Here is a 14,924-nt window from a genome sequence, read left to right on the forward strand (position 1 = left end):
AAATAATATGGTTTTATTAGCAAGAGAGTGCTGTGGAGAAGGGAATTTGCCACATTTTGAGATTGATGAAATCCCCAAGAGTCAATCAGCCTTAGCCCTATTAAACTAGTGATCTGATGAGCTAGGGTGATCAAAATGATTAATTAAGTAGATTAAACTTAAAACTTAAATGAATGCAAGACATGGGAAATAAACAAAAGTAACTAGATGCTATCAATTCATAAAATCATAAAAGTATTTTGATTACTAAAAATGAAAGATTGAAAACTCAAGATTGAGTGGCGAAGTCTGCAAGCTCATTGCCTTGGACGCCTGTGTGAGTCTAGGACCACAATGCAGACTTGGGATGCCATCACGTCAAGTGTGGACAGGGAAAACCAAAAAGGCACGGGACTACTAAATATGCTAACAAAACTGGAAATAGGAAAGCTGCTAATAACAAAATGTAAATAACGGAATAGAATATTATTGTAAAGTTGAAGGAAATAAATATTACCTCACGCAAGGAGGTAGAAGATTTCCAAGATCGTTTTGTCACTTCTTCGAGATCTGAACACAAGACAAAGAAAAATGTTGGGACTGTTTGTTTATTAGGCTTGCCAAAGATAGATCCCCGTTTTGGTGTTTTGACGTCCACAGACAGCCATATAGATAGATACTGATAGGTAATGGATAATCAGTAAAATGATAGAACAATAATAGATCCAAGATAATGTCAAAGAGACTATTGATATGCTTATTTGATTAAAAAGTGAGCGCAAGATGAGTGGTAACTGCCCTTTGAAGCCAATAAGCCAAAGCTTACTGGAATGAAGGTGAGAGTACACTGGTACGCAATTGAGGTAGTTGAATGACAATTTAGGATGGCGAAAGAGCTGTGAAAATTGTCCAAGGTGATCAAGAAACTTGTGAAATTAAGTTGGAAGTAGCTTGAACGGCCAAGAAGTGCCAAGATGTCTCGTTGAGGGAAAAATAGAGTCCAAAATGAAGAATTAAGCAACTCAGATGATTCTCCACATTAGTTTGGCAGTGGGAAGAGGTTTTACACTGCCAGGAACAAGAGTTGTAATCTCCCAACAACCACTTGTGTGTCTGCATATTTGTGGGACGAGTGTCTGCTGCATGGATGTCTCTGTGATATGCACATGTCTGGAGAAAAATAGGCCGTGTGGTCAAGAATCTTGACATGGAAGATGATAAGACAGACGGGGTGATGTGGAAGTTCATGTGGAATTTCCATTTTCAGCTAAAGTAGAGGCATTATGTAATGGAGAATCACACGGTGTAATTTATGACACTACAAGTGCATATCTACAAAGACACTTGTCTGTTGTTGAGCAGATTCTGCAGGAACTTGAAATAAAAGTTAATCCAAAGTGTGATGTCCCCAATTTAGCAGGTTCCAGGAGTATGGTTATGTTAGCTCATCATTGCGACCCTTGTGTGCTAGCAATTGGATTTGAGGGTCTCTGTTGGTCAACTTGCTATTTATAGTAAGTTTGTTGGGCGAGTTTCTGTTTTTAGCAGTGCATTTGGAGAAGCTTTGGGTCAAGCAATATCTGCATTTGGAAGAATGCTTGACAAGTTTATGTGCTTGGTGTATAAAGATAAGTTATTAATTAATTACTTATAAGATTAAGTTATTATAAATGTGCAAGGAGTTATTATATTAAAAGTTTGAATATGCTTCCTAATGCAAAATTGTAATTTAAGTGAAAAGTGTAATGATGAAGCCTTTTTAGGGAAAGGTATGGGCAATAAGCTTCTAGCCATTGGGCTTGATTGAGAAGCTTTTGAATTAAATGTTATAAATTGAGCTCCTTGCAAAAGATCAACTCATATCTATACATTTATGTTTTTGATGAATTTGGGAATTGTGAGCATTCAAAGGTTTGCTGCTGGAGAATGTTTTCTCTTGGCAAGAAGGGCACTTTGAGTTGGTGAATTTTGCCAATGAATTGTGCAACATCTGGTCATTACACTGCTGAGGCAATTTGGTATTTATATTTGAAGTTTTGAGCAAAGATTCATTACTGTCTGCTGCTGTTGAATCAATATTAAGTGCTGAAGATTATTTCGACAGAAGTGAAATTGGATGGCTAGCTTTCTGTTAATTCTGAGGTGGAAAATGGCATTGCTGTGGATTTCTAATTAGCTGGTGTCAAGTGTTCAACGGCTGCAATTATACCTAGAAGAGCAGCTTACAAGATTAAGGATCTGTGATCAGTTTATAGAGCAATTGTTGATGCTAATGGACCTGCACTTCACCATTTCAGGTCCATGATTATACTTCTGAGAGGTCCACGTCAATAGTGGGAACCAATTTTTTGTGAGCATTCAAGGGTTTACTGCTGGAGAACGTTTTCTCTTGGCAGGAAGGGCACTTTGGGTTGGTGAATTTCGCCAATGAATTATGCATCTGGTCATTACACTGCTTGAGGCAATTTGGTATTTGTATTTGAAGTTTTGAGCAAAGATACATTGCTATCTGGTGCTGTTGAATCAATATTAAGTGCTGAAGATTATTTCTACAGATATGAATTTGGATGGCTAGCTTTCTGTTAATTCTGAGGTGGAAAATGGCGTTGCTGGGGCTTTCTAATTAGCTGACTTCAAGTGTTTAAGGGTTGCGATTATTCCTAGAAGAGCAGCGTACAAGATTAAGGATCTGTGATCAGTTTATAGAGCAATCACTGATGCTAATGGACCTGTGCTTCACCATTTCAGGTCTGTGTTTATACTTCTGAGAGGTCCATGTCAATATTGGGACCCATTTTTTATTGATATCTTGCAACACTGAGATTCCATGTCCATACCAGGTTCTTTGTTTTTCTGATAATAAATAAATTGCTTTGGATATAATTGCAAAAATCGCATAATTAAATAGAAGTTGTTAGTTTGCATTCTACTTTACCTTGTTATCATATATTCTGGAAAATTAAAAAAGGGCATATATTTGAAAAAAACACAAAAAAATCACAATTTTCCAAAGAACAAAGCAAACAGTATTACTTCTACAGCATAGTTGGGCGAGAACCAGCAGGGCTCATTACACAAAGTCACTGGTACTTGGGGTATTAATATAATTATCACATTCAGCTGTTGTAATGTCCTCATTTTTAGCGGGTTCTTACAGTTGGCTTGGTCAGTTCATCATCACGACCATCGTGAGCTGAAAATGGGATTTGAGGGTCTCAGTTGTGGGGTTATAGGCTTTCCAACAGCCTATGGTGTGTTTTGGCTCCTTTTGAAGGGCTTACTATTTATAGTAAGTCAGCAGTTGGTTCCGATGAGCTCAGTTGAGTTAGAGTTAAGTGATGCTCTCAGTTTTTATTTTGGACTTTTGGTTTGGGCTCCAAGAATCTTGGAGGGAGTTTCTATTTATAGTAAGTCACTCCGTCCAGTTCATTCATCGTCTTTCTTCATCAGGATCACTCCGGTGTTGTGAGATTTTGATTCTAATGCTTCCTCAGTCATTTTCGCAAGATAGGTGAATTATTATTATTTTTCATCTAAATATGTTATTTTTCCTATTTTTGTTGGTATTGTTTATTGGCCACCTGAGTGTCATAGCTCATTGGAACTAGGTTGACAAGTTTAAAATCTTGAGAACAAGAAACAATGGCCTCGCGTGTAAGAAGTTCATGATATGGTTGAAAAGGTCGTTTTTGGGAGCCAAAAGATATTAATAAATTATAATATATGGCACGTTATAAAATGATGTTGTGTTGAAGAAGTTTCTTAAGCGAAGTTGCATTTGGGAAACTTTGTGCCAATGGGGGTTATAAATATGAGCTCATTTTGATGGAAAAGCATCCGATTGAGATTTTCTTTTGTTTCTTGTAAAGGCTTTCTGAGTTTATTCACTTCTGTGCCTTTGCTAAAGTATAAGGGTTTGAAGTTGAGAGGTATTTTGGAATCACTGCTGAGGTATAGTGATTTAATTTCAAATTTGATTTAACCTCCTTACTGTATTTATCTGTGGCTGGGAGAAGTGCTTGCTAGCTGAGGATTTGGGATTGTGAATGTTCTTAATTGTCTGCTGATAGTGATTAGGAAATTGTTTGAAATTTCTCCTGCGAATACAGAGATTGTTCTAGAGTGATCTGCATCTGAAGTATTGGTGAGAGTATTGCGGTGCTTGCATCATACTTTCAAGAAGTGGGCATTGTCACAGTTACCTGAGGGAGATCATGCATTAGATTTGGGTAAATTAATCCCAGCTACCTCATTGATTTCCACTGCTGCAAATTAAGACATTGGGTTTGTTTACATTGTGTGCATCTGCAATTACTGTTCGGGGGTTTGAACTTCATTTTGTGGCTGCCATTAATGGGGAATTGACAGTGTTGAATTTTGTTGGAAGTCCGCATTCTAACTTGCAGACCTGCGGCCAAGTTTTCGGCCTGCAGATTGTTTCTAAGGGCCCTGTTGAAGAATTGTGAGCCTACAGTTGTCAAATCTGGGCATGTGGAATCGCCTAAACAGTGGTTTGTGTTTACCCTGGGCTGTGGTTGGATTTGGCAAGGTCTGCGATCAGCATAAGGATCTGTGTTTAGGAATTACAGAGGCCCGTTGACAAGTCTGAATGCTAATGCAGCATTCTATGGAAGTCTTCTGCAACCATTCTATGAAAGACATTTGGTTAGGTTAATTTTTGTAGTAATTTATATCATTGCACCCTTACTGTTATCAAATAAGAACTCAGTTTAATTAGTTAAAGAAGACTTCAAATAAGTTTAATTAGTTAATTACTGTTATCAAATAAGAACTCAGTTTAATTAGTTAAATAAGAATTCAGAATTTTATATGCTAAATTCAAAGAGCAGTATTTCGAATCAGTGTTGGGTATTTATCAATACAATTTTTTGAAGTCTGATTCATCTGATAATTGTGAGTAGAACATCACACTTACTAGCATTGTGTTCAAAATTTTAAAACATAATATGTACAGTGGTAATAGAATTGTTTGCCAAGTGTTTGATGAAATGTCAAGCCACTGTTGGTGTGGAAATTGATGATTGTTTGAGCCATAACTGATAGGGGTTACTACAACAGTCAATAGATGTGAACAAGTTCTTTGAGGAGGCATTTGGGTCTTGGATTTGATTCTATAGATAAATGAAACTCTTATTGAATGTAGTGTTACAAGTGGGCACAGAAACCCTATGTTTTTCAAGTCTCATGCTCTGTCATTTGAGATAAAAAAACAGATAGGTCAAGTTTGCGTCAGATGTTTCATTTTATGCAAAACCTGAAATGATTAAATCAAAGAGCTTACTCTTCAAATTTGAAGACAGGATTTCCTCATCCTTTGTTATCTTTTGTGTAGTTAGAAAATTGACAAATCAAAGTACCAACAAATTGAACTGTTATGAATATCTGTGGCATGTTGAACTTTTAACTCCAATAGAATATCTAAACATGACATGAACTGTGATGAATATCCATGACATGTGGAACTTTCTCCAACTCCAATAGAATATCTAAACATGACAAACTTAAATGGCCAAAGGTTTAGTGTAGGTGTCTATGGTATTGTCATCTGCGCCACGACATATTAGTTGCTCTATGTACTTGAGCAAAATGCTATTGTATCTCCTTACACTTGATGTAGGGGTTTTCTGCTAGTTTTTTGGGCAACTTGATGGCTCTGTGTGTATCATAGGCTAACGGTGTTGTTTGCTTCTAAAAAACAAAGGCTTTCTAGGCCCGTCTCATCCAAACAATGTGTTGTGGGCCCTGGTTTTGAGAGTTACAGTAAGCTGCTTCTTGTTAAGCCAAGAAATGGTTTGAGATGCATCCATCGTGGATGCAGGTGGATGTTGACTTGCCATTGATAAACAAAAGAAATGCATGAGTAGGTTTGGACTGGATGGAGATGAGATGCTTGGGCTCTTTAATTATTGATTCCTTATTGGCAATGAATGTCAATGGATACTTGTCTGTAGCTTTGATCTGGTGATGATTTTAATCTGTCCTTATATCTATTCAACCTTAAATGAACATATGTGGTAAATGGGCAGGCACTAGGTGTAGGTATCTGTGTAGGACAATTTATAACTGGCAGATGGTTCTCACAGCCTTTTTCTCCTATGGTATTCAGGGACACATTTCCATACTCCAGTTCCCCATTTTCGGCTGTTTTTCCATTCTATTTTTGTCTCCAAATCATGTTTCTTGGGTCCTCGTTTTCCTATTTTCTACAGGGAAATGTTCCCACACCCCAGTCCCCATCTTTGACTCTGTTCCCATGCTATTTTCTTTCCCGAATCTTGTTTCTGGGATTTGGAGGTATTATAATATTAAAACATTAGGTTGGGATTGTGAATTTCTTGTGGGCTTGCTAAGAGAAATTTGCCAATGATAAAATTGCTGTGGGAGAGGGTTACACTATTAAGACATTGAATTTTTTTTCAAATGTTTAATGAGGAAATTATACATTTAGGAGTTAAGCATGTCATGAATGATGAATGTGTTAAATCAAGGAATTGTATTATAATAATATTTTCTTGGAGTTGAATATGGATGCTGTATTTGATTAAAAAGTATTCCATGAAATAATTAGAGCACCAAGACCTTAAAGCCATTGTGGCTATCTGGCAATCAGTTTTTTTCGTTTTGCCTGGGTTCAGGCCTCTGAAGATCTTAAGCAGTTCATTGTAGAATCTGGTGATTCACTTGATGGCACTGTTAAGCACCCTTACATTACAAGAAATCCTTTTGATACTAACATTGTAGTTTAATAGACAACTGCCTGCATGGATGTAATCACCTCTAGGACTTAGATAGAGTTGCCATCTAACACTAATATTGGGACTTCGCCTGAAGCTCTGAATAACAGGTTGTGTTCCAAATCACAATCTTGTTCAGGTTTTGAGTTGCTTTCCATTTATCCGAGTGGTTGGATTGAATTGTTTCCACTTCACCTAAAATGGCAGGATTAGTTCCTCAAGATCATTGATACTCAAAACATATGTTAGCATTTGTGCTGCTTTTTGTATGTCTATTATATATAGCAATATAATTTATAACTATAACCATCCACTTATATCATTTGTTTTTCCTATGCAATTTTACTGAGGACCTTACACCTGAATTTTAGTGGATAAATGTCTTTCAATTGAAATGAGAAAGGTATTTTGAGAAATAAAAGATGACTGTTGGAATCTTTACTGGATTGGGTACAAAGAATATGGCGTGTAGCAGGAAAGCTTTTTGCAGCTAAGACAGGATTTGATATTAGAAGTATATGAATTGGTTAAAGGCTCATTTATGGATTAGAGGAATTCAACCCAACTCTATGAACCATGTCAACAAACTGTAATGTTGTTAGAACTTTTAAAATAGGGACAGTCAACTTGCAAAGACCAATTACATGCGACTTCTTTCCTCTAAGTCTCAAATAACACTAAGGATAATAATCTATGAGACCACTTCTAAATGTTTATGCTATATAAATAGCAAGATATATGAGACACTATCAGTGCGATCTTGTTTCAACACTTAAATATATGCAAGATGAGTTGGTCCATATATCATCACTTAGTGCAATTCAATTGTGATATGATTTTTTCTGTGGTCTCTGATATGAATGATGACCAATATACAAGGATGGCTTAATATCAATATGTATTTGATATTAGCCTTCTCTGATATGACAATGAAAAGTATGCTATGTTGATTGGGAGCTGTCTCTGCCATAACAATATGAAGTATGCTCCAAATTATGTATTCTTATCACTTATAGTGATTAATGATCTGCTGCTACTGATATGTCTTTTATGAATATGTAGAGGTGTATGATGATATTGCTTATAGCAATATGTTGTTTCTGCTATAACGATATGTATATGCAAACATAACGGTATCGCTTATAGTGATAATATGCTATTTCTGATTTGACTTGATATGCTTGCAACTATGGCAGACAATGCTGTTTCTGATTTGTCTTGATGCGCTTCCAACAATAGTGGTGCTCTCTCTGATATCGCTTTTGTTCTATATGCAACTGGTTCTTGACACTAGGCCAATTGCTCATTTTGAGGGATCCAAATAGGATATATGGAAAAGAGATAAAAGATTCGATGATATTTGATTTAGTAATTTATATCTCCATCTTAAACTTAAGGTTGAAGGGATTGCACCTCTTGATTGTTGAAGACGGAGCTCTTACAGATTGAGCTTCTTTTATAACATGAGTTAATTGATTTGTTATACAAGCTGTATCTTTTCCTGATATCGATGGTTTTTTTGATAGTTATGACTGATCATTTGATTAGTCAAATCCTTCCTTGAATCTCTATTATTTGGTTTGTAATATGTAGCATAATTGATGATAATTGGATGCTTATTATGTCAATATTAATGATCATCTTTATGGTTTGTAACTTTGTAAGCCCAGATCTGTGTATAAACTAATAGTTATTCATGAACTTTATTTATCCTTCTATCTTCCTTGTTGAGTTCACATATGTGATCAATCTATGCAAGGCTTACTATCTTATCGGTCACTTGTATCTTTGTTTGGGCTTCATATACGGACCGGTCTTGAATTTGCAGCGATATTTGAACTAAGCTGTCTGATAATATCTCTTATCAGATATCAACGAATATTTTCTTTCAAATATGGTCGATATGCTCAGTGCTTGCTGGCTACCAACTCTATTTAACTGATACTTAAAATATTATTTAGCTTGCTGATGGTAAATGATTCTCGACCAGGCTCTCTGCCATTTTCACTTCATAGAGAACGTGTGTGACGTCTTTGTTATGATATACATATAATCTTCTTGATTGTCATGATGATACTATCCTTTATCATCGTTGTATAATGGATTGTTGTAATGAAGGTGTTGATGTATTATGATGGCCTATATCTTCATTTAGTACCATGCTTCACCCTTGTTGCTTTGATGACGATTGACATAGGATGTCATCTTATCAACATGACTGATCATGGGTATACTATTCAGCATTTTGATTGGATAGTACAATCATGATTCACATGTTGATTAGGTGGTTATCCCAAAAACTAAAACTCGAAATCGGCAAGGTTGATTCGAATTGTAAACCCGCCATGAATCGCCTATGTTAGGTACGAATCAGCAAAATGAAAAAACCCTTGAAATTTAGAGATTTTAATGATTGAAAACTTATTTCATGCATTCTTTATTGAATATAACTTAAAGACACTATAACATATCAAATAGAAGTTAACATACATAAACAAGGAACATAAATGATAAATCCATCACATAAAATACATGTAAAATGTAAATTGTAGCTGAAGTAAATAGAAATCATAGGATTACAATGAGTCATGACATAGATATATAGAATTATAAATGTTATTAAATCATAAATGTATGTAAGATGAAGATCCATGAAACGTATGTCTATTTGAACAAAATGATAAACAAGGCTCTAGCTCAAGCCTCATCATCATCCTCAAGCTTGGATACAGCCTTAACCTCTTTGTATCTTGTCTGCCTTCTACAAAGGCGTCTAAGGTATGTCCTAGAGGAGCGATGAGCCATAGCCCCTGCATGTGAGATGGATGTACAAATAGCATCAGTAGGGCCTGACTTCTATTTTTTATGTTTTTGTGTTGACCCAAACGCCTCCTGGGTGACTGATTTCTCGAGGGATTTTTGGCAATTTTTGTTGAAATCATCCAAACCGACGATTCATGGTGATTCATGCCCAGAAATTGCCAAGTCGATTCAACGAGTTAGCAAAAATCGCCCAAATCAAGCCAACTTGGTGAATCGCCTAAACTAGACGAATTGCGGTAATTCTCGTTTCTTTGGGTTATCTTTTAGATTCTCACTATCAATAACTTGTTGGTGCAGGTGCAGCCTCTCTAACCATGATTGATCAAGGGTCAACCCTCTTTTGCTTGTTTTGCATTGTAATAAGGCGTTATATAAGCAATTGATTTGATCTGGAACAAGGTTGTGATCTATTTAGTTGTAATTGCCTTATTGTTCATTGGGCAATTGTGGTCAAATTGGGTCAAACCATGCCAAATCTTGGGTAGAAGAGTCTTAGGGTCCAAAAATGTCATTTTGGATGTTAATAGGGAGTTTTGGGTCATTTGGATAGGACAAATGCTAAAAATGCATTAAAATGTAAAAAGTTATAATGTTGCACACCAACGGTCAACTGGTTCAAACTTTGGGTGGAACGGCTAAGGAAGACATGTTTTAGGACCTTGGTGTCAATTTAAGATGTACCAAGGAGGTTTGGCAAGTAATCAAAGGGATTGGATTGTTGTTTCATAGAATTTTCTCCTTTTTTCTGCTATTTCCTGTGGCTGTATGGACATATATTGATTGGGACATATATAGATCTATGAGATAGCTTTCTATTGCATTTTGTTTGAATTCATTTGATAATTGTTGAAGGATGTTATTGGCAGATTAGTGGAGACTGGTCCAAAAGAACAGTCCAAACGAGGGTTTTGGAAATTCATGGCTTTTCCCTAACATTCCAATGTAGAAATTGGGCCATTATTGGGGGAATGTTAGCTCCACTTGTACCATAAAATGCATTTGTTTTCAGTCCAAAGCAGTCAGTCCCTGATTTTTGTTGTGATGCCCCAAGCCTTGCATCTAAATGTGATAAGCCTGGCAAGAAGGAAAAGGAGTGTGCAAGTGCAAAGTTTTTGTTGATTTGGAGTTACTAAACTTAGGTGGGACTGGATCAGGAACCATTTTGTCTGAATCAATTCATATCTCCTACTTATCAATTGATGAGCTTAAGGGGCTTTCTAATGAATGGTTTGTGAGTCACAACACTTGGTGAAGGTTTTGCAAATGGGGTTGCAAGCAAAGTGAGTTTAACCATGGGGGAAAACTCCATAGTTAAGCGTGCTTGAGTTGGAGTAATACTGGGATGGGTGACCTCCCAGGAAGTCCCAGTGCTTCACCTTTGTGAGCATCTTCTAGATCCAATGAGTGCTAAGTGTTCCATTCATTCTCATGAGAGATAGGTTCGTGAACCACTACTCATGAAATATGGGTCATTGAGTTTGACTCAAAAATCATACAGTTAAATCTTGATAGAAATATCACAAACCCTCACTAGTTGTGGGCCATGGCTACTAAGCATGTTTGACCCCATTTCTGGTTGATGCAGTCAAATGCAAAACCCGCATCCCATTTTGTGACATTTCATGCAATGTCCAAAAGGGTGTCATAAACTGTGCTTAATTTGGAGGTTGTTCAAGAAGTTTGGGAGAAAGATCCAGATTATTGGAGGACTAATTGTTTTAGGTCTTCCACTAGGCCTATTTACAGAAAACAAGTTCTGGGTCATTGTTAATGTGCCATCAAGGCCTATTTGCACAAAACAAGTTGTGGGTTATTGTAATTGTGCCATCAAGGGAGTCAAAATAGAAAGTATGGCTAATAGGGATAATGGAAGGCACTCACACGTCTCCCATGACTTGGTGATAAGATCCTAGGTCGCAAGTGAAAAAGTTGCCCAAGAAGGTCCTAGGGAATAAGGGTATTGTTACAAGGGGTTATGACTCCAATTGTTTGTTAGATAAAAGGACTCTAAGGAGGGCCTAAGAGTAAGGCTGAAGGGTAGAACCAACCTTGGTGGGGTTGTTGGTGTAAGGACCATTATTTTGGTGCCTAAGAACATACCCAATAAGGAGAGGCCCTAAGGATTGTTGTGGACTATCTTGTCACTTTGCATCACTTGTGAGCTTGGTAGTGCTCAGTGGAGATATCTGTCATCTTGGATGCTGGTTCCTTCTCATAACACATTCTGTTGTGCTTCTTGATGATAACTGGGAAAATTGTCTTCTTTATACAACTTCACGATTTTCCGAGATACACTTGGTGCTTAATAACTCAAACTATCTACTTGAACTCTTAACGCTATGTACAATTAACTACTGTGTATTTTCTAACTATATGGAGGTGTTCAAGGTCTGCCACCCTTGATCACATGTGTTTTATTGCTATAACACTCTTGTTTAAAGATTGGGACACCACACAAACAAGCAGTGACTATGTCAGAGACAAAGTGTATAGCACAAACAAAATAGTATTCTTCATTTATTGGCACCCACATTTTCTTTGCTATTAGATGGATGCATCTCTAATAATTACGAATTCATTACTTAGATCCTTAATCTCTACTTTGAAATTAGAATAGAGCATATTTGAATAGTGATAAAATCCAAGTTCTGCTAGCCAAAAAATTGACTGGTGACTAATTTATCAAACAGCAATGCCTTGAAAATAGCTTAAATGGTAAAGCCAAATTACATGCTTTTGGAAGATGATCTATGGAAAGAACAATGTTAGTCTTCAGCATATCCGAAATTGCAAGTGGTTTGGCAGTGGAAGAGATTTGAACTTGGACCAAATCTTTAAAAGCTTGGCTTAAGGACAGTTTTCTTTAGACCTGAAGTATTGGGTGGCAATGAATTGGAGTTGTACCTCACGGTTTGTTTTTGTGGTGATACTTGGTTCAAAGAGACTACCTATATTGCATTGGATCAAAGATAGAAATTAATGAAATGTTTCCATGTTTATTGCACCGAAGACAGTATAGTGTTAGCAGCTCATTGTAAATATATAGTTTGTGGAAAAAAGGATGGTTTTGCAATTAGCTTGAAATCTTAATTTTGGTGCCAAAATTTCTGTAACTGAGATGCATTTCATATAAATTTCAGAATTAGTTGGAATTTGAATATCTCTTGACAATAATTTTTCAATAAGAATCGTACCCAGAATATCTCTGCCATCTTTTCTTTGTGAATGGTCTCGCTTTATGGTATCAGCTTTGGAATTTGATTCTTCCAACCAGCTCTTTGCATATATGGACCCCTATTTGTGTTTTTGAAAGTTTTGAAGGATGGTTGCAAGTTGCTAACGTTAAATTTAAAATTATATTAACCTTATTCAACCTTGATTTTCATTCAACAGTTAAATTTTAATCATGATTGGGGTTCTTTTCATTCCTTTTGGCATTGCTCATTAGACAAAAATACATTACCTCTACTTATGATTTTGTTCTTTTGTTTTTTCCTTGAATGTATTTGGTCAGCCCTTGAGTAATATTATCATATTTCTTGTTATTCAGGCCACTATTACTTTTGCAGCTTCTGCAAATATGAATCAGATTTGGGTTCTTTTCGTTCCATTTGGCATTACTCTTTAGACAAAAATACATTACCTCTGCTTAAAATTTTGTTCTCTGCTTTTTTCCTTGAAAATATTTGATCAACCATCTAGTAATATTATCATGTTTTTTGTTATTCACATCACTATTACTGTTGCAGATTCTAAAATGGATATAAAGCCAACTGTTGCATTTAGGGCTGCAATTGCAGCTGTTATTGCTGCTTGTGCCAAAGTTGCAGGTGTGGTGAAGGCTGCAGGTGGTGTAAAGTTGGGAGCAGCAGCTGCAGCAGTGACTGCAGCTGCTACTGCATCCGTTTCTGGGCAAAAGAAAGACTCTCCTTGATACTGCATGCCTTCTTTCAACAATTTTATTTGATAAGAGCAGGAAGAACCCTTTAGTACAGTAACAACAAACATCAGGACCATAAAAATATCTATGGACAAACTATAATTAAAAGAGGAAGATGCCAGGAATTAACTATTATTTTTTCAGTTTACAGAATTAATTTTATATCCTTTGTAGAAAGCTTCATTCAAAGTTTTTAATAGATTTTTTTTCTTTTTGAAAATGTGTTATTTACATGAAAATAGAACATGTAATGTCATTTCTCATTGAAATCGATACTTCTTTTGTTGAAGATGAAAATACAACTTTGTGATCAGTGTTCTCTTTCCTTTTAATTTGTCAATGAAAATATCTTAAATGAAAATACAATAAATTTATGTAACAATGACATTCCTGGCAATTATGGGTTAACACTAAATAACTTCTAAAGTTGGTAATCTTAATATTACTCCTATTTGTAGAAAAGCTCAAGAGGCAAGATGATAATGCTAATATTTCCCCACTTCAATAAAAAGAAGTTGACGGTGTTACACCTTGTGAATACAAAGAGATCTAGCTAATTTGTATTCATCAGGACTAATATCAATGCTACCATGTTTCTTGAGTATTTTTTTATTAAGTCTTATTGAGTACAAAGAAGTGACCTTTCTTTTGGCTTTATGGTTAATATCAGCAGCTGAAAGTTTACTTATTTGCATACTCAATGACCCAATAGGTTGCATGTTCAATACCTTGCTAGTTTGCGAACACAAACACTACTAGTTATGTGTCACTCGCTTGCAAATATCCTTGGTTCATCTACATTCCCTAATGCCATCAAACTAAAAGTGGATCCAATGTTGTTACTTAATTTAACAATACCTTTCGTAAATGACATAGTTGAAGCCAGAATTAGACATAATAATACCACTAGTATCTGCCATCATTGATGCCTTGTTGACTTGAAAGGGAATTACCTTCACCAACACAAACTCACGTGCAAGCTTCATAAACAACAAATACCTTCACTTCACATGCTTGTTTGTGCTATTTGCTTCATAAAAATTAACATGAGTATCCGTTGCCAAAAAAATGCAGTGATCTTCTCCTAGTATCTTGTTTTCCCATTGTGCAAATAAGCTTCCCTAGTGCTATTTCCAACACCCAGGCCCATTCTGAACACTTATTTCTCCATTTCGCCTTCAATGCATTTTGAAGGTAGCTCACCTATGTGAATACTCTTTAATAGTCCTTCCTATTCTTCTTAGGTATTAATTGCTTTCCTCTTGGTTGGATACTACCCTTCTTAAATCCATGGTAGATAACTTGTTGATTTTCTTTGAGTGTATATTGCAATTTAATGAAAATCTATCCACAAAAGACACATATCTCTTAGTACTCCTATTACATGAGCAATATTCAATTTTGGTCAATCGAAGTAACTAAAAGTT

The 14,924-nt window shown here is 36.0% G+C and overlaps 1 protein-coding gene across 1 annotated transcript in view; it reads left to right on the forward strand.

Moving 5' to 3' along the window:
• The window catches only part of LOC149576579 (uncharacterized), a 56,102-nt gene extending 42,385 nt beyond the window's left edge, over positions 1-13,717 (forward strand). The window contains exon 2 of the mRNA XM_089818027.1: positions 13,307-13,717. Within this exon, the coding sequence (XP_089674153.1) occupies positions 13,307-13,491 (185 nt within the window). The 3' untranslated portion in view covers positions 13,492-13,717. The remainder of the gene's footprint in view (positions 1-13,306) is intronic.
• The last annotated feature ends 1,207 nt before the right edge of the window (positions 13,718-14,924 follow it).

This window comes from Cupressus sempervirens, chromosome 1, assembly GCF_028749045.1.
Source record: "Cupressus sempervirens isolate cs-2001-9-10 chromosome 1, ASM2874904v1, whole genome shotgun sequence".
NCBI classification, from domain to species: domain Eukaryota; kingdom Viridiplantae; phylum Streptophyta; class Pinopsida; order Cupressales; family Cupressaceae; genus Cupressus; species Cupressus sempervirens.